The 27729-nt window shown below is 35.5% G+C and overlaps 2 protein-coding genes across 4 annotated transcripts; both read left to right on the top strand.

The window, feature by feature from the left end:
• LOC124828681 (K(+) efflux antiporter 3, chloroplastic) lies at positions 1 to 26559 on the top strand. 3 transcript variants are annotated; one of them, XM_088103774.1, is made up of 19 exons: positions 9 to 605; positions 1079 to 1447; positions 4511 to 4612; positions 5121 to 5201; positions 7393 to 7494; positions 8220 to 8297; positions 9152 to 9220; positions 9373 to 9423; positions 16779 to 16892; positions 16991 to 17092; positions 17191 to 17325; positions 17729 to 17910; positions 18006 to 18141; positions 18508 to 18585; positions 18665 to 18763; positions 18994 to 19155; positions 19543 to 19632; positions 19707 to 19868; positions 26023 to 26163. In XM_088103774.1, the coding sequence occupies exons 1-19, from the start codon at positions 570 to 572 to the stop codon at positions 26038 to 26040; spliced, it is 2166 nt and encodes a 721-aa protein (XP_087959900.1). In that variant the 5' UTR covers positions 9 to 569; the 3' UTR covers positions 26041 to 26163. The 3 variants fall into 3 exon arrangements, 2 of the variants coding, with proteins under 2 accessions (XP_087959900.1, XP_047157990.2); XM_047302034.2 differs by having other exon boundaries at positions 31 to 605; positions 26047 to 26559; XR_015783353.1 differs by lacking the exon at positions 26023 to 26163 and having other exon boundaries at positions 1 to 605; positions 19527 to 19632; positions 19707 to 19731.
• Positions 9454 to 11046, top strand: LOC148205761 (uncharacterized). The gene has a single exon (XM_088103775.1). The coding sequence runs from the start codon at positions 10072 to 10074 to the stop codon at positions 11044 to 11046; it is 975 nt and encodes a 324-aa protein (XP_087959901.1). The 5' UTR covers positions 9454 to 10071.
• Positions 26560 to 27729: the final 1170 nt, after the last annotated feature.

Raw genomic sequence — 27729 nt, 5'->3', positions numbered from 1 at the left:
ATGTAAATATGTAAATTGGATCAAAATTTTGTATTTTATTAAATAGAAGTATTAAATGTTTCTATTTTAAAACAAGAAATTATTTATGAAGCAAAATACACCAAAATTAAATTTCAGCATGTAATATGCACTTTGGGATAATGACATGGAAAATAAAGCCACATGGAAATTGCGTGTTGTCTGACTTTAAAAATCTGAACAGCGTTTGTGATCCACGAAAACCACATCGGACATCAGTGAAACTGAAATTCTTGTGGATGTGGTGCTCACCCATTCACACAAACTTACTCTTATCCCATTAATGATACTCCAACATTTGCAAGATCATGCAAATTCTTTCTACGACCCTTCCATTTCCTGCAGAGTTTTCTACCTTTCACAGCTTCCTACGTGCACGTGTGCCTTTTTCCACCTCTATTTTCTGAGGCAGCGAATGACAGCACACTCAAAAGATCATTTTTTTTTCTTTCACCATATTTCGAATTCTTTGTTCGTGTCTATAAGCGGAACAAACAAACGCAAGTGAGCTTTCCCAAGTTGGGTTTCATTGCTTTGTAAGCACTGCCACTATGTTAGAGTCTTTAGCTTGGTGCCAAAGCTTTAAGGTAACATCTCTTTCTATGCATTTTTTTTATGATTTCGTCGGTTATCATTGTTGGTTTAGTTGGGTATGGAGGGTCATGCTATTTGAGTTGTTCATATATCAAGCTGCAAGAAAATTTCTTTTCCATCTTGGACATTTCTCTGCAATAATGTAGTAATAGAGAAATTGAAGATGTTTAGACTTTGAAGTTCAATCGAATCCAGTGCATATTCAAATAATAGAGTCAGTTCCTACCATTGAGAAGACAGGAACTGAGAATTGACTGTTAAACTTTAATTCTTGAGAAAAACCCTAGTCTTTCTTAGAGATTGTGTATGACAAGAGCTAATAAAGATTTGGAAACTCTTACCTCAAAAGGCCGTTTAGAGGGAGGAGTTAGGATCAAAATTTTAGAGTAAATTAATCTTGTTGCATAATCTAATTCATATTGTTGCTTGTTGCATAAGTTCTTTTTGGAATATTGTTTCTCTGCAGGGATATGACCTTACCAAACAGAAGAGTCCGGGTTGCTCTCATGCTATTTCACGAGTTTATAGAAATTCTATTTTTATGCTTTATTCTGTCAACAAGAAAGTGCCGGTACTGCCACATGGTGCTAGTCATTGGATATTTCATGGGAGTTCTGTGTCAGAAAATTTCTTTAAAAAGCCTCCTCTCTATGCTCCTTTAAGTTCTGGTTGGAAAGGTTTGTATAGGCCGCGTTGGGAAAGGCTGCAAACAAATGTAGCCTATGATGTTGCTGGAGCTGTTGATGTAATCAATGATTTAGGATTGGACACTCTTACTTTCTTGGCTGTGACCGTCATTATTGTGCCTATGTTCAAGTCACTGAAAGCCAGTCCTGTAAGAAGTTCTTGGAGTTTAGCTTTTTCTCTTTTTCTTATTGAAGTTTTGCTCTTGAAATTATGTTGTCTATCATCTCAATGATCGTAAGCATTATTCATTGTCATTTAATGCTCAACATTATTAGTTTAGTTAAATTCCTTCATTAGTTTGGTAAGCTAAAATAAACTAAGGCATAAGCTAAAATAAACTAAGGCATAAGCTAAAATAAACTAAGGCATTCTCTAACTAAATGAGACAAACACAAGCATCACGAGATGAGAAGGATGCACAACTTAAGGTTTGATGATGATTTGAATAACTATAGATTGGAGATACTAAGATCTACCTCAACTCAATATCTATTTCCATTCAGATGTATTTGTTATGTACCAAAATAACTACTTGGAAATCTGTTAGGATTTAGGATGTTAGGATAGATTGGGTTGAGGACTGAGCGGTTAAGGGTGTGAGGGTGTCGGTTGTAAAGGGGGAGCAAGTCAAAGCTACTATAAATAGAGCTCTTGTAACTCTGTAGAGGGTATTGAGTGTATTTTGTGTAAAGTCAGGTCTTTAGCCTGTAGAGAGAGGTTATGCTCCCAACCCATTCTTTGTAAAGAGGATTATTTTACGGTGAATAATAGAAAAACCCCATTCTTCCATTACTGTTTCTACCTACTGTTAGTGTTCTTAGTTAGGTTCCAAACCCAGGAACCTAACAAATTGGTCCGACCTGCCGTTTCGGGAAGCAGTCGGATCATCTAGAGCGTTGTCGTATCAAATGGAGAACTTGCGGTGATCCTTAGGAGAGGGGTGCCAGATCAAGAAAGGATCAAGATGTTATCAAGAAACTGCCGGATCGAGAAGCTGCCGGATATCCTTAGGAGAGCGATGTTGGATCAAGATTGGGTCAAGAACGGATCAAGAAGTGATCAAGAAAGGGGGGAAGCATGGAAGGAAGAGACAATTCTTGGGAAAGGAGGATCAGCGAACAAAAAAGGGAGCTAGCAGAATGGAGAAGAAATATGCAAGAAATGCGGCAGGAAACTAGAGAACTCTTGCGAGTTCTTGGAGGAAGGGTGTGGAACCAGGAAAAGGGATTAGAAGGCAGTCCAAGGTCTGTAGATGAAGATCAACATTTTGTTAACGAGAATCAGAGAAGGAGAAGGGAATGCTCGGAGGAGGAACTGGATGAAGACCGAAGAGACGCCCAACCTAATTGGGGAAAAAGGGTAGAACTACCCACTTTCGAAGGGTTTGATATGTTGGGGTGGGTCTCTAAGGCAGAGAAGTTCTTCGAGTTGCAAGGTGTGATAGAGGAGGAAAAGGTGCGCCTAGCTGACATCAATATGGAGGGGAACACTGGCTACTGGTTCAGAGCCTGGAAGGAGAAAGCCAAGAATCGTTCTTGGGAAGGTCTGAAGGGGGCAGTGGTGGTGCGATTTGGAGAACGGAACGAGGGTACCATCTTTGAAAGGGTGGCGGCCAGTAAGTAGTCGAGAACCGCGGAAGAATACGTCCCAGCATCGAACGTGAGAGAATTGCTAGAACCGAACGGGCTAGGACTACAAGAGACGAACCTGAGAGGACTACAGGAACCGAACGACAGAGGACTGTTGGATCCGAACGTGAGAGGACGACCGGAACCGAACATGAGGGAACTGTCGGAACCGACGGTCGAGGACTGCTGGATCCGATTGTGAAAGGATGGTCGGAACCTAACGGAGAGGACTGCCCGAGCCGAACGTAAGAGGACGGCCGGAACCAAACAGACTAGGACTACCGGATGCGAACCCGAGAGGATTGCAGGAACCGAACGGTCGAGAACTGCCAGGACCGAACGAGAGAGGACTGCCGGATCCGCACTGGAGAGGACTGCCGGACCCAAACGGAAGAGGATGCCAGGAACCGAACGGTCTAGGAGGGATGAATCAGTGGGAGAGAAGCGTGATGGAAGAAGGAATGAAGGCTTCGGAGGGAAGAGTGGATGGAAGAATCAATGCCCGGGAGAGAAGAATGGATTATGTGAGGAGGTGGGCCAGCGAACAAAAAAGGGGACTTGCAGTTTTTGATACACCGGCAGAGGGGAGAGAGCGGCTTAAAGCAACGAAAGACCTCGAAGACCATTCTCTCAGGGCCTGTGATTCTAGAAAAAAGGTGACCAGAATGCTGGAAGCTAATAGAATCCAGGAAGAAGGGAAGTTATTGGAGGAGGAATTGCCACCACCCAAGCCTCCAGACCTGAATTGGAGGGCAGTAGCCAGTGGGTTCACTTCATATGATAACAAGATGATGAAGAGGAGCCAAGAGACCAAGCTTTTCGGTTCCAACCTTGAGGACAAGGTTGTTCTGCAGCGGGGTGTAATGTTAGGATTTAGGATGTTAGGATAGATTGGGTTGAGGACTGAGCGGTTAAGGGTGTGAGGGTGTCGGTTGTAAAGGGGGAGATGGTCAGAGTTACTATAAATAGAGCTCTTGTAACTCTGTAGAGGGTATCAAGTGTATTTTGTGTAAAGTCAGGTCTTTAGCCTGTAGAGAGAGGTTATGCTCTCAACCAGGGAGGTTATGCTCCCAACCCATTCTTTGTAAAGAGGATTCTTTTACGGTGAATAATAGAAAGCCCCCATTCTTCCATTAGTGTTTCTACCTACTGTTAGTGTTCTTAGTTAGGTTCCAAACCCAGGAACCTAACAAAATCTTAGTCTTCAAGTTATTTTTACAAATATTGCTTTGGAGGTTGTGTACGAATTGATTCCCATCAGTTATCAATATTATGTGTTCTCATGAACATGATAGTATTTAACAAACAAATTTTGAATGTTGCTTTTCTTTTCTATGAATTTGAGATTACAGTTCTAATCGCTGTCAAGATCTAGATTCGTAGTTCAGTTTCAATAATTGTTGTACTCAGAAATTAGTTTGCAATTAATTGTTGTGCTTAGAAATTAGTTTGAATTTATTTAAATTTTGAAAACAATGTGAACATACATGTTGAATCTCACACATAATAGTGGAATAGGCTTAGTTATCTATTTACTTTCTTATATTAATAATTGAAATCAATTTAATGGTTGTTATTTTCAGATACTTGGCTTCTTTTGTGCTGGTGTGGTACTCAATCAGTTTGGTTTAATTAGAAACCTTACAGATGTTAAAGTTTTATCCGAATGGGGGATTCTTTTCTTGGTAAGATACGTTACTGCAGCTTCTCTAGTTATTGCTTTTCCCCCAATGTGTCTGTCTCCCTCAAATGAAGCTTTAAAATTCTAATATTTAAACAAGTTTTAGCCATGTTATTACTCTATTTTGTAAAAACTAGAAATCTAAAACACCTAGATATTAGCCTGTTTTTTCATTGCTCCATATCATTAAAGCTAGTAATCCAAGAAACAACTCCTAGTACTTACTGCATTGATTGCTTTTATTTTCAACATCGTTCTTGAAACTCATAGGTTACCTATTAGTTTTTTTGTTTTTTTTTTTAAATTTCGACAATAGCATTGGTTGATCCAAACCACTTTTCTGTTCATATTTGTTTTATGGTGTGGTGTCATGCACATTAAACTATGATTGGTGGCTATGGAAGAACCTTTTAAAAGTCTCACCGGCATCAATTTCATGGTGATAATCCTCAGGAAAATTTCTGATAAACATACTGTATATTTTCTCTAAAGAAATGTTTGTTTCTTTTCAGCTGTTTGAGATGGGTTTAGAGCTTTCACTTGCACGTCTAAAAGCTCTTGCAAAGTATGCTTTTGGAATGGGATTGGCTCAGGTATGATGCTTTGGGAGTGATAATGGGCACGGAAAGAAAAATTTCCTAAGCCATTTTCATTTCGTTATTCATCATTTAGCTTCACGTATAGAGGTGTCATTTGAGCCCCTAGCCCATGGGTTGACCCTAACCCCTTCTAAAATGAAGCCCCAATTTTCTAGCCCCCTTAATAGGGGGCTTTTTAAAAGCCCCAACCCCTAAAGCCCCACATAAAGTGGGCTGGGGTAGGGTTAGGACGGGGCTAGCCCCCAAACTAAATTAATTCACTTTTAATGTTTTTTTAGCTATTTCTTTTATTTACTTTACAAGCTCAATAATTTTCAAAATTTACATGATATTTAATATCTTTTTAATTAAATATAAATGTATAAATATTGATTTTATAAAAACTTATTTAAAATAATTTTTTAATTATAAGTATATTTTAAATATATAATTTTATTATTTTGGAAAGTTAAAAAAGAAAATTTTTATTATTATTTTTATTTAAAAGAAAATGAAAAAAATTTCAAAAAATAAATTATAAAAGTAACACAGTTGAAAATTCGATTTTTCAATAATCGAATTCCGATATCTATATAAATATTTGAAATATTAATTATGGATAGATTTTAAATTCAAATCTATTGATTGGATAAATTTTAATATCCGTGTAAAATTTTTATTTTTTATAGTTTGTCATATAAAATTCTTTTGTTGAATGTTTTGTATAGATATATATACATTAAAAAATTAAACCACAAACTTTGTAAAGTTTAAAATTAATTTCACGTAATAAAAGAACTAACTTTTTAGTGAAAATCCTTGTTAGACAAAATTCTTATAAATATCATATATGTTAGTATACAAGATCTAGATGTAATCCTAGTGGTTATAAAATCATATTTTTTTTCTAACCTTTTAAATTAAATTAATATTTTAAAATCATACTTATCTTTATCCAACAAAGATTGTTTTTATTGAATTATTTATCATAATTGAGCCGATTGTAATAAAAAATAATTAAATAATAGATACAATATTTTTAAATAAATATAATGTTATAATTTATAATACTAAAATTAAAATTATTATTGTATTTAATTATTAACATATAAAATAAATAAAAATTATAATAATTATAATAATAAATAAATTACATCAATGTCTCTTAATAAGAAACTAATAAAAAAGACAAATGAATATAATATAAAATATATGAAAAAGACATAAAAATATATAAATTGATGTAAATGACTAAATAATACGTTTCATAAAAATTTTTTTAAAAGAATTATATAACTTTGTAAATAATAAATATTAATTTTATTAAATTTGGAAAATTAAAAAAGTTAAAAAGTTATTAAGTCAAAATTTTAACATGTTCACACCAATTAAAAATAATGTAATTTTGATCATAAATCTTAATCGAATGATATTGATTTAAACTAGTGACAAAATAGATTACCATCTATAAATAAATTCGTTAGTCCATCAAAATTTTACACATTAAATTAAATTTTTTAACTTTTAAACCTATTTTATGTGGATATCTCTGAACCGTCAAATTTACAAACCAAAATTAAGAAACCAAAATTAAGATGAAAAAATTATCAAAACAAAATTTGGAAATTAAGAAATAATTGTATAAAAGCATTATTATTAAACTAATTAATATAGAAACAGTTATGAAGTAGAAAATTAATTTTATTGGTAAAAAAATATAATTATACATGAATCAATTATGTTTATAAGTTATTACTAACAAAGATAAAATGAAAGCTGGATAAAAAATACATATGATTTGTGATTACTTGTATGATGATATTATGTTTCTATACGTTAAATTTTGTAAAAAGGAAAGCCCATGGGCTAGCCCTGGCCTATAGGGCTTTAGGGGTTTTTAGCCCTGTGGGCTTTTTTAATAAAGAGTTTTTTTTGGCCCTGTGGGCTTTTTTGGCCCCAACCCACATGGGCTAGGGCCAACTCTTATTAAAGGGGCTCATTTGACAGCTCTATTCACGTATATTAGAGAATACATATTTCTCGTAGATGATCATTTTTTTAGCATTGATTAATTTTTTTAGTTATTCATTCTTTATAATTGTTCTAGTACTTTTTTTGGAACATTCTGATTTCTTTTGCAAAATTTATAAAATTTGATTTGTGGTTTTTCTGTCCTTGTTTTAATATTTATTTAAACACTTTGTAGGTTTTACTGTCTACTTTAGCATTTACTGCTTTTGAGCTTCCTCCAAATGGAGCTGTTGGAACAAAAATTTTGGAATTCCTTTTCCACTCTAGGCCTGATCTGGTAAGGTTCCTATATCTAACAATTTTTCCTAGTTTTTTGTTTGTACCCTTTAGTTGATCATAAATTACAGTCATTCTGGTGAGACACAGAGACTGATAGAATGCACACATACAGAGTACATAAACTTTCCCGTAAGAAATTTAATAGTAAAGATTCTAAATTTTGAGAGAATTCTGGTGAGTGATAGATAGACAGAATGCATCTACATGCATTTACACTAGAAACACTGTCAAAGGAGGAAGTACTATAGGCTCTTGTCTAAAACTTGATCCTTTAGGAAGTGGCTCCCACCTCCTACACATTCTTAAAGATCCTAGTTGACCAGATACAGGATGGTCCTTTAGTTTTTAAGTTTGTTATTAGAATCCCTATGTGGCTTTCTTTTGTTCTTTTGTTAGCAATGGCTTGGCTTATCCATGTAACCTATCTCATCTTGTCGGACATGGACTATGAAGTTCCTTCCTCACTGCCCCTATTTCATTAAATTAAATTTTCTGCTCAAAGTCAAGTGTGGTGTGTTTTCTCTGCCTTAAATGTCTTTTGCATTTGGGAGCATGTTTCACATATAACTCTCTTTAGACCTACATCTAACAGCTTAATATTTTAAGATGATTGTTTACTTATAAAGATAATTAATTATGTCTGGATATGAAAAAGTATAATGTCAATAAAACTTGAAGAGGCTTCATTGTTTTATCTAATTAATTTTAAAATCGTATTCATAGGTGAACATAAGGAGTGTCGATGAAGCTGTAGTGATTGGTGCTGCTTTGTCTTTGTCATCTTCTGCATTTGTTCTACAGGTATTTGTTTGTATAATTTGTTCACCTTGTTTGCATGAAAGACATGATGCTGATGTAACAATAGCACCATGTTTTGACTTATGCACATTTTTCACTAATACTTTTACTTTTAATATTTACAATAAATAGGAAACGTTGTATGCATTCAATAAAATAAATATAATTTCATGACTTTTGAAAGATCCAAGGAAGTTCTGAAGAGTTTTAATTTGATACTAACAAACACTTTCTTGCTTTTAAAAATATTTATGAAGGTATTCGCATTCCAACATAGTTTGTAAGTTTTGGAGAAAACACTGAATGGAAGAGCTTGTGGTAATTACTTTTTGTAGTGAATACAATTTATACGTAAACACAGACACAGAGCTTGTGGTAATTATTTTTTGTAGTTGTTGGAAGTCCCACATCGACTAGAGATAAGGCCAATTTATAATATATAAGTGAGGTGCAAACCTCACCTTAAAAGCCGGTTTTGTGGGGTTGAGTTAGGCTTAAAAAACCCACTTCTAATAGTAGTGAATACAATGTATACGTAAACACAGACACAGGTACACACACACAGACACACACACACACACACACACAGAGAGAGAGATGGTTTCTTTTGTAGCTGACCATGCCATTTTCATCCTTTAGTCTTGCCCCATCATGTTTCTCCTCCTCTAGTATGCAATCTCTTGGTTTGTAAACTTCTTTGTCCAGCCTTGTTCATCAGTCTGCTATTACCTTGTCTTGTTTACTGCATTCAAAAGAAATCAAGGTTTAATTTTAAGTGTTCCCCATGCATGAATCCACTGTCATGTGTGACATTAAATATGGATAATTCAACTTATCAATCATGAATGTATTTGTAGCTTTTAGCAGAGAAAGGTGAGCTTCCAACAAGATTTGGTTCAGCAACTCTTGGAATACTTCTTCTGCAGGTTTTTGTCCTAAACTCTTGCATGTTACAGTCTCATTCTCCAAGTATGATTTTTATTTTTATTTTTTATAAAAAAAAGGAGATGTGGTTGTTAGGACTCATCTTGTATGCTTGATATAATTAACTTTGTTCCTTTTCTGCTTGTTATACCAGGACTTAGCAGTTGTTCCTCTTTTAGTCATACTTCCTATACTAGAGAGCCAGGTGAGATGTAATTTAACATATTGCCTTTCCGCTTTCTTCTTTTTATAAACTGATGGAGTTATCAAATGAGATTTACTAGTGTTCTTTATGATTAACATTGCCTAGCTACCAACTATGTGAGATTTGACACCAATCAGTTGTGAGAAAACTCACAAGATATCATGGTACCACATTTAAGAAGTTCGTAGGTTTTTTCTTCTTAACACTGTCAGAAACCGTGATTGGCGTGATAGAGATTGGCATGGTGTATTTTAGGAAGTTTTATATTTGATGTGCTGTATTTTTTGTAACAGTTATGTGCTGTCTTTATTAGGTTCAATTATGTTTGATTGATCCCGTAATCACAAGGATCTATCCCTTAGAATTAGCAGTCCATATTTCCTAAAATATGCTGCAGACTTATGTATTTATATAGGGGTTAATAACCTCTTAATTAAATAAGAAAGAATTCTATTCCTTCTAAATTTGAGATGGTATCAGAGCTCCCAATCCTTGGGAGTCTCTGACCGTGCCATTAAACCTAAACCGCAGCCTTCATTGCTGCGCAACCTTTACCCTAAATTGCAGCCTTCATTGCTGCGCAACCTTTAGACCTTGTTATAAGCCTTCATTGCAGCACAACCCTCTCTACCTTGATCGCACCTAGGTATGGCTGAAGTCGTGAATCTGGAGACGGGGGACAGACCCCAGACTGCTGGAGAACTGCAGAATGTTCATTCCGCTTATCGGTTAAATGGGAAGAACTACCTCAAATGGTCTCAAATCATTAAGACCATCTTGAAAGGGAAAGGGAAGATCAGTCACCTGACGGGTGATGCACCTGATGAGACTGATCCCAAATTCAAATCATGGGATGAAGAAGACTCCATGATCATGGTGTGGCTGTGGAATTCAATGGTCCCAGAAATCAGTGATACCTGCATGTTTCTGAAATCAGCAAAGGAAATTTGGGAGGCACTCGAACAAACTTACTCTAAGGCCAAGGATGCTGCCCAAATTTATGATGTAAAAGTGAAAACCGTGGCTACCAAACAGGGAAACAAATCCATTACAGAATATGCCAATCAACTCAAGTCTCTATGGATGGAATTGGATCACTATCGAGTTATAAAAGCAAAGTGTTCAGAAGACTCAGCAATTCTAAAAGAGTATATTGAACAAGATAGGGTCTATGATTTTTTGGTAGGCCTAAATCCTGAGTATGACCAGGTCCGAATTCAAATCCTGGGAAAAGAGAAAGTCCCAGGGCTTAATGAAGTGGTAGCCATTATCCGGAGTGAAGAAAGCAGAAGAGGGCTGATGCTGGAGACTTCAACCACCGAAAGCTCTGCAATGATAGCTGAAGGAGGAACAATCATGGTTGCCAACCAGAGGAAAAACTGGGTTCCCAGTATGGAGAAAAAACATGAAGAGATTTGGTGTACACATTGTAACAAGCCGTGCCACACAAGGGAAAAGTGCTGGAAATTACATGGAAAGCCCCCAAGCCGAGAATGGGGGCTGAAAGATGGAAAGACCTCAAGTAGAGAATGGGGCTCGAGAGGAGAAGATAGGAAAACCCCAAGCCGAAAATGGGGCCCGAAAAACCCAAGCCGAGAATGGGGACCGAAAGGAGGTCCATAGAAAAAAGGAGGGCAAGTGAAAGCATACATTGCTAATGGACAAGGTGAAGAAGTTGTCCAGTTGAATCATGAAGAGATAGAACGAGTAAGATCCATACTTAGTAAATTGGAGAAGCCCACAGGTACGTGCTCCTTGACATATTCTGGTAAGTTTCCACTTTTGTTTGGGCTCAATGTTTCAGATACACCATTTACACATTACTGGATATTAGACTCTGGAGCCACTGACCATATGACCCCCCTACCCAAATACTTCTCCACATATTCCCCATGTCCTAGCAACAAGAAAATTTCCACAGCAGATGGAACCCTCATAACTGCAGCCGGACAAGGAGACGTCCAAATAAGTCCATCTATGACTTTAAAAAATGTCCTTCATGTCCCTAAACTATCTACCAACCTGATTTCTATACAAAAACTCACCAAAGATCTTTCATGTAATGTTGTTTTTTATAGCAACACTTGTATATTGTAGGACAAGAACTCGGGGCGGACGATTGGACATGCTAGAGAATGGAATGGCCTATATTACATGGAGGATCCTAATCTGCCTAACAAGAGTCTCATCTCTAAATCCACCATGACCAACAAAGAGAAAGCTCAACTTTATCATTGTCGGCTAGGACATCCGTCATTTCGAGTTATAAAATTGCTTTTCCCTTCCTTGTTTAAATATTTAAATGTTGAGAGTCTCCATTGTGAGGTGTGTGAGTTTGCGAAACACAAACGTGTACCTTTTCCCATTAGCAACAAGATGAGTCCTTTCCCGTTTTCCCTTGTTCATACTGATGTATGGGGTCCTGCATATGTTCCTAATATTTCAGGTGCAAAATGGTTTTTAACATTCATTGATGATTGTACTCGGGTGACTTGGGTTTTTCTATTGAAACAAAAATCTGAAGTTAGTTCTGTGTTTGTCCAGTTTGTCTCAATGATTAAAAATCAATTTGGGGTTAGTATCAAAAGAATTAGGTCCGACAATGCCAAGGACTACTTTAATCTTGTACTAAACTCTTTTTGCCAAAAGGAAGGGATAATCCATGAGTCCTCATGTGTGAACACACCCCAACAGAATGGGATTGCAGAAAGGAAAAATGGTCACCTTTTAGATCAAACTAGAGCTCTACTTTTTCAAAATCATGTTCCTAAGAGATTTTGGGGGGAAGCCCTTCTTACTGCCACCTACCTAATCAATAGGTTACCTACTAAAGTTTTAAACTCAAAAAGTCCCATGGAAGTTTTATCCTCATTCTATCCACACTTAGACCCTACAAATAAACTCCAACCTAGAATATTTGGGTGTGTATCCTTTGTACATGTTCATAGTAATGAAAGGGGAAAATTGGATCCTAGGGCTGTCAAATGTGTTTTCTTAGGGTATTCTACCACACAAAAGGGGTACAAATGTTTTCAACCCCTTTCCAAAAAATTCTATGTGTCAAGAGATGTCACCTTCAACGAACAAGAGAGCTACTTCAAACAGCCTCATCTTCAGGGGGAGAATGTAAGAGAGGAAGATGAGACTCTCATGTTCCCAAACATGACGTTTGGACCTGAAATTGGGACAAATGGCATTGTTGTTCCTAAAATTGAGGGAAGAATTGAACCTGCACCTGAACCAGCGAGACCTGCACCTGATGGCGGCGGAAAATTTGGGAAAAATCTAGTATATTCAAGGAGAGAAAAGGCCATTCTAGAACCTGGCAATGTCCAAGAATCCAACCCACCATCACTGCACGAGGTAACACCTTCAAATCCTATAAATTCCAATGATTCTAATGAATTTGTTTCTGGAAATCTAGAAGCGCAGGTGGACCACTCTGGACCTACCCATTGCCCTTAGAAAGGGAACTAGAACATGCACTCAACAACCACGTTACCCATTATCAAATTTCTTATCCTTTGAAAAATTCTCACCTACTCATAAAACTTTTCTCACTAACCTCAACTCCACACACACACCTTCCTCTGTATCTGAAACATTGTCTGACAGGAAATGGAAACATGCCATGGATGTGGAAATGGAGGCGTTAAACAAAAATAGGACCTGGGAACTTGTCACCCTACCTCCTGGAAAAAATCCAGTAGGGTGTAAGTGGGTATATGCAATAAAGTATAGGGCAGATGGGACCATCGAACGTTACAAGGCAAGGTTGGTGGCCAAAGGCTTCACTCAAACCTATGAAGTTGATTACTTGGAGACTTTTGCCTCGGTTGCTAAGATGAACACGGTCAGAGTAATATTGTCACTAGCAGCAAATAATGATTGGGATCTGCAGCAGTTTGATGTGAATAATGCTTTTCGACATGGAGACCTTGAAGAAGAAATATACATGGAGTTGCCCCCTGGTTACAATGGACAGGTTGCTGCTAGAACTGTTTGCAAATTAAGAAAGGCTATATATGGAATGAAACAATCCCCAAGAGCATGGTTTGGAAGATTTACCAAAGTTATGACAGGTCTGGGCTACAAATAAAGCCAAGGGGATCACACATTATTTATCAAACATTCAATTTTAGGGGGAGTAACAATTCTATTAGTATATGTAGATGACATTATAGTAAGTGGAGATGACAAAAAGGAACAGCAAATGTTAAGCGAATGCCTTGCCACTGAATTTGAGATCAAGACACTAGGGAGGCTTAAATATTTTTTAGGAATTGAAGTGGGTCATTCCAAGAAAGGAATCTTCATATCTCAACAAAAGTATATTACTAACTTGCTTAAAGAAACAGGGAAGACAGGCTGTAGACCAGCAAGCACCCCAGTTGATCCAAATATAAATTGGGAAGTATGGAAGAGGATATTGCTGTGGACAAGGAAATGTATCAAAGACTTGTGGGCAGGCTTATTTACTTATCTCACACTAGACCAGACATTGCGTTTGCTGTGAGTCTAGTTAGCCAGTTATGCACCAACCAAAGGAAGCACATTTACAAGCTGCCCTTAGAATTGTCCAGTACTTGAAAGGGACCTTCGGAAGAGGGATTTTGTTCAAACGAAACAGGAGTGTAAGTCTTGAAGCATATACAGATGCGAACTATGCGGGGTCAGTGGTAGATAGGAGATCAACCACGGGATACTGCACCTTCCTTGGTGGAAACTTAGTGACTTGGAAGAGTAAAAAACAGAGTGTAGTGGCTAGATCAAGTGCTGAAGCAGAATTTCGAGCAATGGCTCACGGAATATGTGAACTTCTATGGCTGAAGATTATATTAGAAGACTTGAGGATAAAGTGGGATGAACCTATGACGTTATATTGTGACAATAAATCTGCAATTAGCATAGCCCACAACCCGGTGCAGCATGATAGAACTAAACATATTGAAGTTGATAGACACTTTATCAAGGAAAAACTAGACAGTGGCATGATTTGCACACCATATGTATCCACCCAGAACCAACTTGCAGACATATTCACCAAGGGGCTGAACTGCATTAACTTTGAAGGAATCATATCCAAGCTGGGAATGGAAAACACCTATTCACTAGCTTGAGGGGGAGTGTCAGAAACTGTGATTGGCGTGATAGAGATTGGCATGGTGTATTTTAGGAAGTTTTATATTTGATGTGCTGTATTTTTTGTAACAGTTATGTGCTGCCTTTATTAGGTTCATTTATGTTTGATTGATCCCGTAATCACAGGGATCTATCCCTTAGAATTAGCCATCCATATTTCCTAAAATATGATGCAGACTTATTTATTTATATAGGGGTTAATAACCTCTTAATTAAATAAGAAAGAATTCTATTCCATCTAAATTTGAGAAACACCAATGATCCAATGTTTCATTGAAAAGCTAAACATTTTAAATAATGCTTTTTCTTTTATGAGAATTTTAAAGAGAAGGAGAAGTGAAGTTACTATAATGTAAATTGACTTTATCAAAGTGCTAAAACTTTTACCAAGGCACTTCCAAAAGTTAGATTTGAATACTTGATACAAAAGCTTGGAGTTTGTAGTTTCCAAGTCAGCTTGACATTTTTTACGGGTCGACTCGGCTCGACTTGGTTCAACCTTTAGCCTAGCCCGACATTGATTGATCTTTGGCCTAGGCCGACTTGGCCTAAACTTCAACTTTGGCCGACTCAGTTTGACCTTTGGCCTTGATCGACTTGGCTCGACTTTTGGCTTTGGCCAACTCAGCTCGACCTTTGGCTAGAGTTGACTCAACACAACCTTAGCTTAAGTTGACTCATAATGAACTTCAACCCAGGCTGACTTGGCAAGACCTTTGACCTGGGCTGACTTTGCTCACCCGTCAGTCTGGGTAGACTTGGCTGGACCTTCGGCCGAGCCAACTCAACTCGATGTTTGGCCCGAGCCAACTCGTCTTGACTTTCGGCCCGAGCTGACTCGATTTGATTCTTGGCCCAGACCGACTCGACTTGATCCTTCGACTCAAGTTGACTCAGTTTGACCTTTTGGTTTGAGTCAACTTAGCTCAACCTTCGACCCAGGCTAGCTCTACTCGACCTTAGACCTAGATTGATTTGGCTCGATCTTGTCCTCGTTTGCCTTGAGTTGACTTAGACAGAGAAACCTTTGTTTTGGATTTTCAAAATCCAAATAATGGTCCAAATCCAATTAAGTGGATTGGATTTAAAATCTAAAATATGGATTTGGATTTCGGAAAAATTCATTTAAATAGACTTAAAGTTATATGTATTTGGATTATTATAGATTGGATTTCACAATTTGGATCTTTTGCCCACCCCTTTTTGACCTCGAACACTAATGTTCTTTCATCTCCTTAATGGCTGCTGCATTATGAGTAGCTTCCGCCATTAATACAATACTCTGAATGGATTTCCCAAGCTGATACCAATTGTTGTAAAACTAACTAGTTCTTGGAAATACTCAAAGAACTAATAGGGAACCTTAGGAAACGGTTCTGAAAAGAAGAAAAAATTACAATGAACATAAAAACTGAAAAAACTTATGCAACAGCAATAGTTGCATTTATAACCCACTAACTTAATTGTTTTCTAACAGCTTACCAAGAAACAGTAAGTTCACAAACAAATTTCGTAACACATTGGTGGTGCACTGTTTGATATCAAAATGTTGAGGAGCCTCTACCTAACAACTTAAAACGAGTTGATTCCTTATGTTGTGTTAGTATGACCAAGTGATCAGAAGAACTGGTATCATAAAAGTGGCAAAGAAAGGGTTTTTTTATTGAATGAAGGCAGGGTATACACCACTCCAGATCTTTATTGGCAGCCACTGGTCTGCTAATATAAACCTATCCTCAATGGACCTAATCAGTTATAGGTGCATTCTCCTTCTTTCTAACATAATTAACTAGTTATCCACTTTTTCCATTTGTGGTCCTTGACATATATAAAGGGTTACTTTTTCCCAGATAAATAGAAAATCTATGCTAAACTCTTAGCTTGCAAATCTTGTAACATGTTGTCAAAGATATGGACCTCTTCACTTTCCTAAAAAAATTTGTATATAGATTGTTTTAATACTTATCTGGTAAAAACATTTTTTTATGTATGTCAGCATGCTTGTGTTTGTCTGTGTGCACACCTTGTTACAGGAATGTGCTAGTTATGTTTGTCCTTTTCAATTCTTTTTCACCTACTGTAAATTTGAGGTTAGCAATTCTGTATGTTGCATGATTGTTATATTTTCTTCAATTAACTATTTTTTTTCATAGTCATATGCATAGACCTTTGCATTCATTCTTCATCCTGTGCTTTCTTATTTTTCATTATAGAATATAACCGAGGGGAGTATTTGGCCTACACTTGCTCAAGAAAGTTTAAAAGCTTTAGGTGGATTGGGTCTTCTTTCTCTTGGGGCAAAGTACATTCTCAGAAGAGTTTTTGAGGTCAGTATCAAATATATTTCAAGATTTTTATCCAAAGAAATAAAATTCCAAACTCATTTTTTATATGTTCTAGGCAGTAAACTCTTGGTCAAATTCAGGTTGTTGCAGATACAAGGAGCTCAGAGGCTTTTGTTGCTCTTTGCTTGCTGACAATTGCTGGGACTTCTCTAGGCACACAGAATTTGGGCTTTAGTGACACGGTTCTGTATTCTTCAATGCTTTGGGTTTTAGTTAGAGATTTTGAAGAATCATAAAATTAAATATTAACTTGAAAATTTTATGTAACATCACAATACAGCTTGGGGCTTTTTTAGCTGGGGCTATTTTGGCAGAGACAAACTTCAGGACCCAGATTGAAGCTGACATAAGACCATTTAGAGGCTTGCTCCTTGGATTGTTTTTCCTAACTACGGGAACTTCAATTGACATGCAGGTTATATGATTATTATTTATAATGTGTGGCATGGTTTTTTGTATTTCTCAACATGGTTGTTATGTTAATTTGACCATTGTGTCTGCATAAATGCAAACTGAGTATCAGGTTCATCAAACTAGTAAATTACAGAGGCCCAAGATTTTGTTCACCTGTGATCTAACATTCTAGTAACATGAATATATGTACATATACATATATATATATATATATATATATATATATATGTGTGTATATATATATATATATGTATATATATATATATATATATATATATATATATTATATGTGTGTGTGTATCCTTGACAGCTTGCTTTTTTGCGTGAAATTATAATATTTACACACCCCTACTGTTAAACTAAAGATGTATTTTTACCCTTCATAATTATTATTTTTGTTGCAGCTCCTTTTACGAGAGTGGCCAAATGTACTTTCACTCTTGGGAGGTTTAATTGTTATAAAGACATTGATCATAACTGCAATTGGTCCTCGTGTTGGGCTTACTTTACAAGAAAGTGTAAGAATAGGATTGCTTCTATCCCAAGGAGGCGAATTTGGATTTGTTGTTTTCTCTTTAGCAAATAGGTACTTAATTATCTGATATAATGCACTGATGTTATTTGAGTGAGAACACTGGGATTGTTTTTAATTATCAAAATTGGTGTGGCTTCTTATAACAGGCTCGGGGTGCTTCCTCTTGAGCTCAACAAACTGCTCATAATTGTTGTTGTATTGTCGATGGCATTAACCCCATTTCTGAACGAAGCTGGAAGAAGGGCTGCTAGTTTTATAGAAGAAAAATCTGATACTGAGAATGTAGGTTTTTTTTTCAAGATTTATAATTTTGGCAGTTATGTGCACTCGGACACAAACACACATGTGCATGCTTATAAGTATTAAAAGTAGCTATGAGGAATATTGGTGTATTTGAAAAAAAAATGTCATACATAACACATGTAATTAAAAAAATACAAGAAAATTCGCTTGCTGTACTAAAGTAGGTCCTTATGGCACAAAATTCATTCTCTGTGGATTTTTTCTTCAAAACCATCAATTTCTTTTCAATTATTTTTCTTTTGATTACTTAATGTGTTATAGGACAAAATACAACTTTTTCTTCAATCTTATGCCAGTGATTTCATGTTTACTGCAAATGTACATTAAGTAATAAATTATTTTCAGAACGAGAAAGCTTTGGAGACTGTTAACTTCGATGCTCGTGAACCTGTTGTTATCCTTGGATTTGGACAAATGGGCCAGGTAGATCATCAATACATTGTAAAACCTGTCATTTCTACCACTCATTTCTAAAATTTCTCCTTCTGTTCTATATGTAAAGGTCCTTGCCAATTTCCTGTCCAATCCATTAGCTTCAGGAGAAGGTGATGAAGTAGGATGGCCTTATGTAGCATTTGATGTGGACCCCAATGTAGTAAAGGTTAGGGTATTTTGAGCATTGTGCATGGCTATTGTCTATCAGTACCTTCATGAGACCCTTTCCTTTTCATTTTCTGAGGAATAATTTGAAACTCTTGGGTTATCTTCTCCTTTTCTTTATTTTATTAAGAGGATGAAAGCATTATATTTGTCATTTCTTACCCTTCTTATTGCAATCTCTTCTATCCACCTTTCTTTTAATTTATTCTCCCATCTTTAACTGCTGGACAGACAGCTAGAAAAATTGGCTTTCCTATAGTCTATGGGGATGGATCACGTCCTGATGTTCTTCAATCTGCTGGTGTCTCTTCCCCAAAAGCTTTTATGATTATGTACACTGGAAAGAAGAAGACAATTGATGCTGTTCAGAGGCTAAGATTGACATTTCCCACGGTAATAATCTCTTACACCCCCTACCCTCACTACTGCCCCCTTTCTTTTTTTCTCAATTGGTTCAGAGAGAGTGCATGTTTATGTGAACAAGAGGGGGGAAGTAACCTGTTCTATAACTGAAAGCTATGGTAGTATGATGTCATTAGCTTAGTTTTAGTTTGTTTATAAAATGAATGGTGATAATCTCCAATATGTATCATAAGAATCTCTTACCAAGTTATAAACAAAACCAAAGGGTATCTGATGCACTAGGACATGTACTACTTGTTAGGTTTTTATTAAGTGTAACTTGGCTGATAAAAATTTGAAACAGTGTTTCATATCTTCCTTTAATCCTGCTGTCTTTTCTCTTGGTTTAATTGTATACTTAGTGATGAAATTCCTCAGATTCCAATCTATGCCAGAGCTCGTGATCTAAAGCATCTATTAGATCTGAAAAAATCAGGTGCAACAGATGCCATTTTGGAAAATGCAGAGGTAGTGCCAAAAAGGTTTTTTCCCTCCCCTAATATTTGGAAAGGAAACTGGTGTTAAATATTTTATTCTTGCAGACTAGCTTGCACCTGGGTTCTAAGCTGCTGAAAGGCCTTGGTGTGATGTCTGATGATGTAGCATTTTTGAGTCAACTTATAAGAGATTCCATGGAGCTCCAAGCACAAGAAGCGGTCAGCCAACCTGAAAATCGTGGATTGGATATTATGCAACCCCTGCAGGTACTTCAAAACAATTATTTGTCTTTGATTAAATGCTAAAATATGGTTGTCTAGGAGCTGTCTTATGGATTTATCTGAATTTAATAGGATATCTAAAAAAAAGTGGGAGGAAAGAATGTAATGAGTAATAAGCAAAAACATTAGTACTTAATTGATTGTGCTGATGTTGCTTTGTTGGTTTCCTCATCCTTTGACCATAATATGGCCTTAAACTTCTGATTTTTCATTTTGAATGTTATTCCCCTTACCCCCGGCATGTTTCTCCATTGCATCATAAGGATGTTTGAAAGCATTGGGAGGAAGATCCTTCTGTTGTTTGTCTTTGATTACATTGTTCTTGTCATTGTGCATCTTGAGGGGAGTCCATAAAACAAAAATGAATATAGGAAAAACTTGTGCACTGATAAAAGCCAGCTTTGGAAAAGGGCCTTTCACGTTTATTAATCAATCATACATCTATACACACATACATATATATATATATATATATATATATATATATATATATATATATATATATATAGTAATATATATATATATATATATAGTAATTTAGTTTATTAAATATTGCTTGTATTTCAGTGTTGGATATTGCGCACACACACGGTATTCTTATTTATAATGAAGAAGAGAAACAATAACAATGAACAAAATCAATATTTAATAATGGAAAGTATTTGGTAAGATATTCCCTATCAAATCATATCTCTCTTTTTAATGTAATATTTAAACTATGTCTAACATAATGATGTTATTATATCTAACACTCTCCCTGCATATGTATCGTATGAGACAAACTTTTTATTAAAGTCATTAACACAATCCCCTAGAGAATCATATCAGTTGTTTGTTGGAGCTGATAAAGTAAATAAGTGACATATTTAACATTCTCTCTCTAGTTAGAGCATATGTATCATATTAGTCAAGTTTGTTACAAATATTGGGGGCCATGGTAGTTGCCAAAAAGCAAAAAAATGCTTGGAGATCACGACAATCTTGAGTAGAAAAAATTAGTCAGAGCATGGTGGTTATCGGGGAGTAGAAATGCTCAGAGGGTGTGGAGCCTACTGACCACCAAAAATGCTTGAAGTTCACAACGAATTTAGATGAGGGAAAAAAATGCTCAAAGAGCATGGTAGCTACTTTTGATGAACAAAATAAAACTACTTGAGGAGCACAAGGGTTGCCAGGGAGCACAAGGGTTGCCAGGGAGCAAAAAGGTTCAGAGGCGTGGCAATTGCTGGAGGGTAAATAGTCACTAGAGAGGAAAAAAAATGCTTATAATATCTTTTTTATTTAAATTAGTTTTTAGGAAATATTTCAGTTTTAAAAATATCTTTCAGTTTTAGAAATTACTTATTATTTTAGATTAAGATTGAGATATTGTAAATATTTGCTCTCTCTCTCTCTCTCTCTCTATATATATATATATATATATATATAGGTACAACAATAAAATACAACAAGTTCCTCCATACAATATATCTCTTATATCTATCATATATCTCATACCTCTCATATTTTCATAACCCCTAAAAATTCCCAATAGTGGTATAAGAGTCTTCCTTCTTAGAATGGAAGGAAATTTCTCAGAAGAAGTCGCTATTCCACTCTTTGTTGGTGAAAGACATGATCTATGGACAATTAGAATGCAAACTTATCCACGTGAGCTAGATTTATGTGAAGTCGTGGAGGAAGATGATGTTACATTGCCTAAAGACAAAGTCATACTTGTTTACAGGTGTTTTACAAATGATCCTTTTGAGGATCATGACTGTTAGGCTTCTTTAGTCAAGAAGTCTAACTATCACTCAAAACAACACACTCACTCACCAAATTACTGGAAACAGAACTGGATTACTATTGTAACCAAAGAATACAATAATAGGAGAGCACTCTCTCCTCCAAGGGTTTCCCCTTCACAAAGAGCAAAAGCTCAATCTACAAGATTATCCAAAAAGTACCCTCACACAAGACCTCCCTGTCTTCTTATAAAGCCCCCCCTAACCAACTAACAACTAATTCCTAATCTATTTCCTTTTATTTTGCACACATTATATCCTAACATTACACCCCGCTGCAAAACAACCTTGTCCTCAAGGTTGGAACCCTAAACTGTTTCCTTTGAACGTTATATTGCAGCCCTACAAAGAAATATTCCTGCCATTGGTCTTTTGGTGTTTTATATGTTTGTGACAACCATATCTTGAATTTTTGGATGAAATTTTTCCCACTCCCAGACCCTATTATTACTGTCAAACCATCCAATACAACTGCTACTATTTGCAATTTTAAATCTGGAGGCTTGGGTGGTGGTCGATATGAGAGATCCTCCTCCAATGACTTTCACACTTCCTGGATTCTTTTAGCCCAATTTTGTGAAATCCTCAAATTCACATCTCTGACATCATTAGTTCTTGTAGCAACAACACTTTTGGCAATTGTTGCTCCCTTATTTCCAACAAAACTAGATTTAACAATATAACTAGAGAATGGCTGAAAGCGAAAAACTTTCTTCAACCACATATCATTACTAAATCCTGTTCCAGGAAAATTAAATGAAGATCCAACCAGATTTGAATGATTGGGTTACCTCCATCTACTTTCAAATTCTCACTTGAGATTGCCACACTCCCAATCTGTGTTACTGCTGCCCAACTCTCACATAGCATGCTTCTCTTGTTCCCTTCAACTATCCTTAGTAGAGTTGTTGCCAGATTTTTCCAAGAAAGGTTCTTGGATTTTTGTTGCCAGGTCTTGAACCCTTAGACTGCATTTTCTTCCATATTATTGACTGTTGGGTGAACCTTTGTTGATCCTTTGATGTTCTGAACTTCAAAAACATATGTTGCCCTTGTTGTTTGACCCTGGGTGCCATTCCCTTCAATTGTGGACAACTCCACTCCTTCAACCCACGGGACAAGTGAATCTTCGTTTGGTTTACTGCCCTGTGGACCTCTTTCTTCCTTCTTCTCTTCATCATTAGCCAAGTACTCTCCTTCTTTAGAGAATTTCTTGCCTTTCTTGATGTCTTGCAGAAGTTCCTCTCTTGATCTGTAAACAGCCTCAACTGGGTTGCTCCTTGACACCATTGTTTTAACCCCAGGCCTCAACAATTCTTCCCCCTTCTTCACTGTTTTGACAAACACACCACAACCTACCACATTATCTCCACTAAAAATAGCAGCTTTTGCAACATTCTCAGCAGCAGCCACACCAATGTCTCCATCACAGTTTTTGTCATTGCCTTCCTCTTTACATATATTTTCTTCTCTCCTATCCTGACCTCTAATTCTTGTAAAACCATCCACATTCAAAACTGCAGCTTTTGTTTCTCTTTTCTTCTCAAAAACAGAACCTCTATCTCTTCCTACAAACCCCCTTATCAATGCCTCTTTCATCCCTTTCTAAGAATGGTTCTTGGTTTTATTTTCCCAGGCCCTGAACTAGTATATTGTGCCTCCCTCCATGCAGTTGTAAGCCAACTGGAGCCTCTCCTTTTTTGTGACATTCTGAATGTCAAAGAACTTCTCTACCTTAGAGATCCACCCCAACGGGTCCAGCTCCTCAAACCTGGGCAATTCTACCCGTTTTCTCCAATTCTGTTCACCCTTGTCTTCCTCCAGCTCTTCTTCTGAACCCTCTTTCTATCCTTCCATGACAAATTTCTCACTTCTTTCTAAGTTCTTTATGTGAATCTTGATTTCTTGCAGCATTTCTCTCATTTCTTGCATATTCCTTTTGCATTCTGCCATGTCCATTTTCAGTTCGCTGGTCCTCCTCTCCAAGGTATTGTCTCTTCCTTCCATGCCTCCACCCTTTCTTGATCACTTCTTGATCCCTTCTTGATCTGGCAATCCCCTTCCGTTCGAATCTAGCAGGTCGGACCAATTTGTTAGGCTTCTTTAGTCAAGAAGTCTAATTATCACTCAAAACAACACACACTCAATCACCAGATTACTGGAAAAAAAACTGGATTATTATTGTAACCAAAGAATACAAGAATAGGAGAGCATGTCTCCTCCAAGGGTTTCCCCTTCACAACGAGCCAAAGCTCAATCTACAAGATTATCCAAAAAATACCCTCACACAAGACCTCCATGCCTTCTTATAAAGCCCCCCCGTAACCAACTAACAACTAATTCCTAATCTATTTCCTTTTATTCTGATCACATTATATCCTAACAATGACCCTAAAGTCTTCCAAAGAAATTTGGGATTATTTGAAACAAGAATATGAAGGGAACAAGAAGATTCAAGGCATGAAAGTTTTAATCTTGATAAGGGAGTTCAAGATTCAAAGGATAAAAGAGACAGAAACAATCAAGGGATACTGAAACAAATTGTTGGGTATTGCTAACAAAGTAAACTTACTGGGAAAAGAGTTTCCAGATTCCATACTCATTGAGGAAAGATATGAAGCATCTATTGCTTCCTTAGAAAACACAAAAGATTTATCTACAATTACTTTAACAGATGATACATGGCTTGCAAGAACAAGAGCAACTATTTCATGGGGAATAGAATGCTCTCATAGTTAAGAACAACTGAAGGAACAAATACAACACGAGTTTTCCCATCTTGTCCCTATTGCAAGAAAAAAAATCACGAACCCAATTGGTGTTGGTGGAGGCCAAATGTAAAATGTCAGAAATGCTATCAATTGGGACATGTGGAGAGATATGCAAATCCCAAGATCCTCTAGAAAATGTCAAGATTGTAGAGCACAAATCAGAGGAGAAACTACTTCTTACAACATCATGTGTTACAACCAACAAATCTACAAAAGATTGGATTATAGATAGTGGTTTACAAACCACATGACTCATGATAGAGAACTTTTCAAAGAGCTCAACAAATCAGATATTTTCAAAGTAAGAATTGGGAATGGAGAACAACTTGGTGTGAAAGGTACAAGAACAATTTCAATTAAAATTCATTCAAGTACCAAATTAATTTTTTGTCTTATATGTTCCTGAGATTAGTCAAAATTTATGTGTTACTCAAACCTTATGAAAATTCTATAAGGGAAGATGAATATCTCTTGGAGAGGTTTGACTTCCAAGTGAAGAAAGAAGATGAAGGCCCACGTTCTAATATTCATCAAAGGTTTAGATATTAATAAAGGAGGCATGCGGAGAATATTTACTTAAGATCTTTTTTATTTAAATTAATTTTTAGGAAATATTTTAGTTTTAAAAATATCTTTCTGTCTTAGAAATTAGTTATTATTTTAGATTAAGATTGAGATATTGTAAATATTTTATATTTGATATTATGTTATATTTGATATTATGTTATATTTTGCTCTCTATATATATAGGGTATATCAATGAAATAAAACAAGTTCCTCCTTACAATATATCTCTTATATATCTCGTACCTCTCATTTTCATAACCTCTAAATATTCCCAACACTTGAAGCATGGGAAGATCCAATAACAATACCACTACTTGCTAGTTGCTTTCTTTTGTTGTTTTCTTTTCTCCATGTACAAATTATTGGTTGTTGTTAGAGATTCTATAGGAAGAATACGAGAGTACACAGCAAAGAATCGTTCATCAAGTCCTTTGAGAAAGTGGACGATGAAGATTTTATTGTGAGATGTTCTAGCTAGCTGCACAGGTAGGTAATTATATTCTTTTTTTCATATTGATTTCAGCTTGGTATAGTATTCGGTCACCGGGTGTGACCCTCGTGCAGTATGAATAGAGCTCCGAGTACGAGCTTTGATACCATAAAATAAACACGAATATTGGAAAAGGCCTTTCACATTTCTTGATCATTAGCAACATACTGGGGATATATATAGTCTAGTTATTGCAGCTCGTCTAAAGGATAAGATGGAATCTAAGAGACAACAATTCAAAGAAACCCAAATATGAAAAATACACTAAAGATTACAACTATAACAACAGTGAAAGAATACCTCAAATTCCGTTGGGCTTGATCTTCTGTGTGAGCAGATCTTGCTTGGTGCGTTGTTGTTTTTCAATGGATTTGTCTCTTCTAAACTTACAAAGTTTAAAGTAAGAAATTTTAGTTGTTAATTAAGAAAATTAACTATTGATATTTCAACACATCCATAAAACTAGATTTCAACATTATATCCCCTTTACTGATTTGTTCTTTGTAATAAACTTGCATGACAAGAAACTGTTGTGTCTGTAATGTAAGGTGAAAGCTTCTGACTTGAGGGAAGCACGTGTTCCTGCGGCAATAACTTCACCAGAATCTGAATTATCAGAAATGAATCAGAAAGATCAAGCTTCATCAGTTAGAAATCAAAGGGAAGAAGATCTTGAAGAACAAGAACATGAACTTAGTGAAGCTGTGAAATTAGAAGGAAATGGTGTTTTACTTAGCAAACAAATTAGTGAAGAAAGCGCTGAGGAGCCCTGAACAGGGCTTCTTCAAAGTTATTTTTCTCCTCTAACCCCAATAAATTCTGAAAGATTCAGGAAGTTTTCATTTTCATTGCAGAGCTAACGATATATGTATAGGAAATATCCCAATGCCTTGTAGAACAGCATCATTCCAACTCTGATGCTCACTTCAATTCTTTTGAGAGCCACAAAATGTATAGTGATTTAACACCTTTAAAATAGTTTTTATTTATTGTGGGAAATCATAAACAGTTTAAGGTGGTATAAACTTCTGAAAATAATACGGTCCTACTTGTTAAAATTATTTTGCAATGCTCATAGTATGCAGATAGATTCACTGTTTAAAAATGATGATGAAAAAAGGTTTGCAAATTGATTCGTTGTTGAAAAATGAGAATGAAAATAAGTGGAATGTCAGTTCTTCCCTTTGTAGAGAATCTTTTGACAGAGCATATCCAAATTGCGTGTCACATGCCAAGTTCCAATTCAGTATCAGACAAACCAGTTGATGTGAAATTTTGCAAAATCAGATGTACAATGCACAGACTCCTTTTGCGACTGTGGCTTTCATGACATAGAATCAAGCACCAAAATGTTTTAAATTAATTTGTACTCTGTAATTTATATCTATATCATTATTAAAAAAAATTCTTTTTTTTCTTACATTTAGTTTTTTATTTTATCCTTTATATAACAGTTTTTTAAATTAAATTAATTATTTTACTATTTTACCCTTTAACAGACATTTTTAAAAATTAAATGTTCTTTTTTCTCTATTGGATATTTTTTTAAAAAAAATTATGTGACCGACCCAATTTTTCCTACTATAAAAATATTTAGCAATTTCCTTCATTTTTTATATCAAAATATATAAATATTAAAAGCTAAAAGATATAAAGATTCTCGTAACAAAAGGGAATTTTTAAAATATTTTAAACATATAAGATTAATACAAAATATTTCTTTGATATATGTGTTTATATCTATGATGTTCATCTGGCAGTCTCAATGTTGCTCTCTATTACCTATAACATTCTTTTCTTCACGTGACTAATGCGATCGTAACATGAAGACAAACACATAAAAGATCCAAAAATAAGGATATGCTAGAATTTCAAAATTAGAACAAAAATTCTTTATTACTTTTAAAATTAGAACGAATATTTTTCATTATTTTTAAAACTAAAAAAAATTATTAATTATTTTTAAAGTTAAAAGAAAAAAATCTTTATTATTTTTAAAATTGGAAAGAAAATTCTTTATTATTTTTAAAATTAGAAAAAAAATTATTCATTATTTTAAAAATTTGAACGAAAATCATTCATTATTTTTAAAATTAAAATAAAAAATTTTCATTATTTTTAAAATTAATTCTCCATTGTTTTTAAAATTAGAAGAAAAAAACTTCATTATTTTTAAATTTAGAAGGAAATTTCTTCATTAGTTTTAAAATTATAAGAAAATTCTTGGTTAT

This window comes from Vigna umbellata, chromosome 1 (genome assembly GCF_029865625.1).
Source record: "Vigna umbellata cultivar VRB3 chromosome 1, Vumbellata_1.0, whole genome shotgun sequence".
NCBI lineage: Eukaryota > Viridiplantae > Streptophyta > Magnoliopsida > Fabales > Fabaceae > Vigna > Vigna umbellata.
Note: the sequence above shows the minus strand (reverse complement) of the source record. Positions and strands in the feature narration are given on the sequence as shown.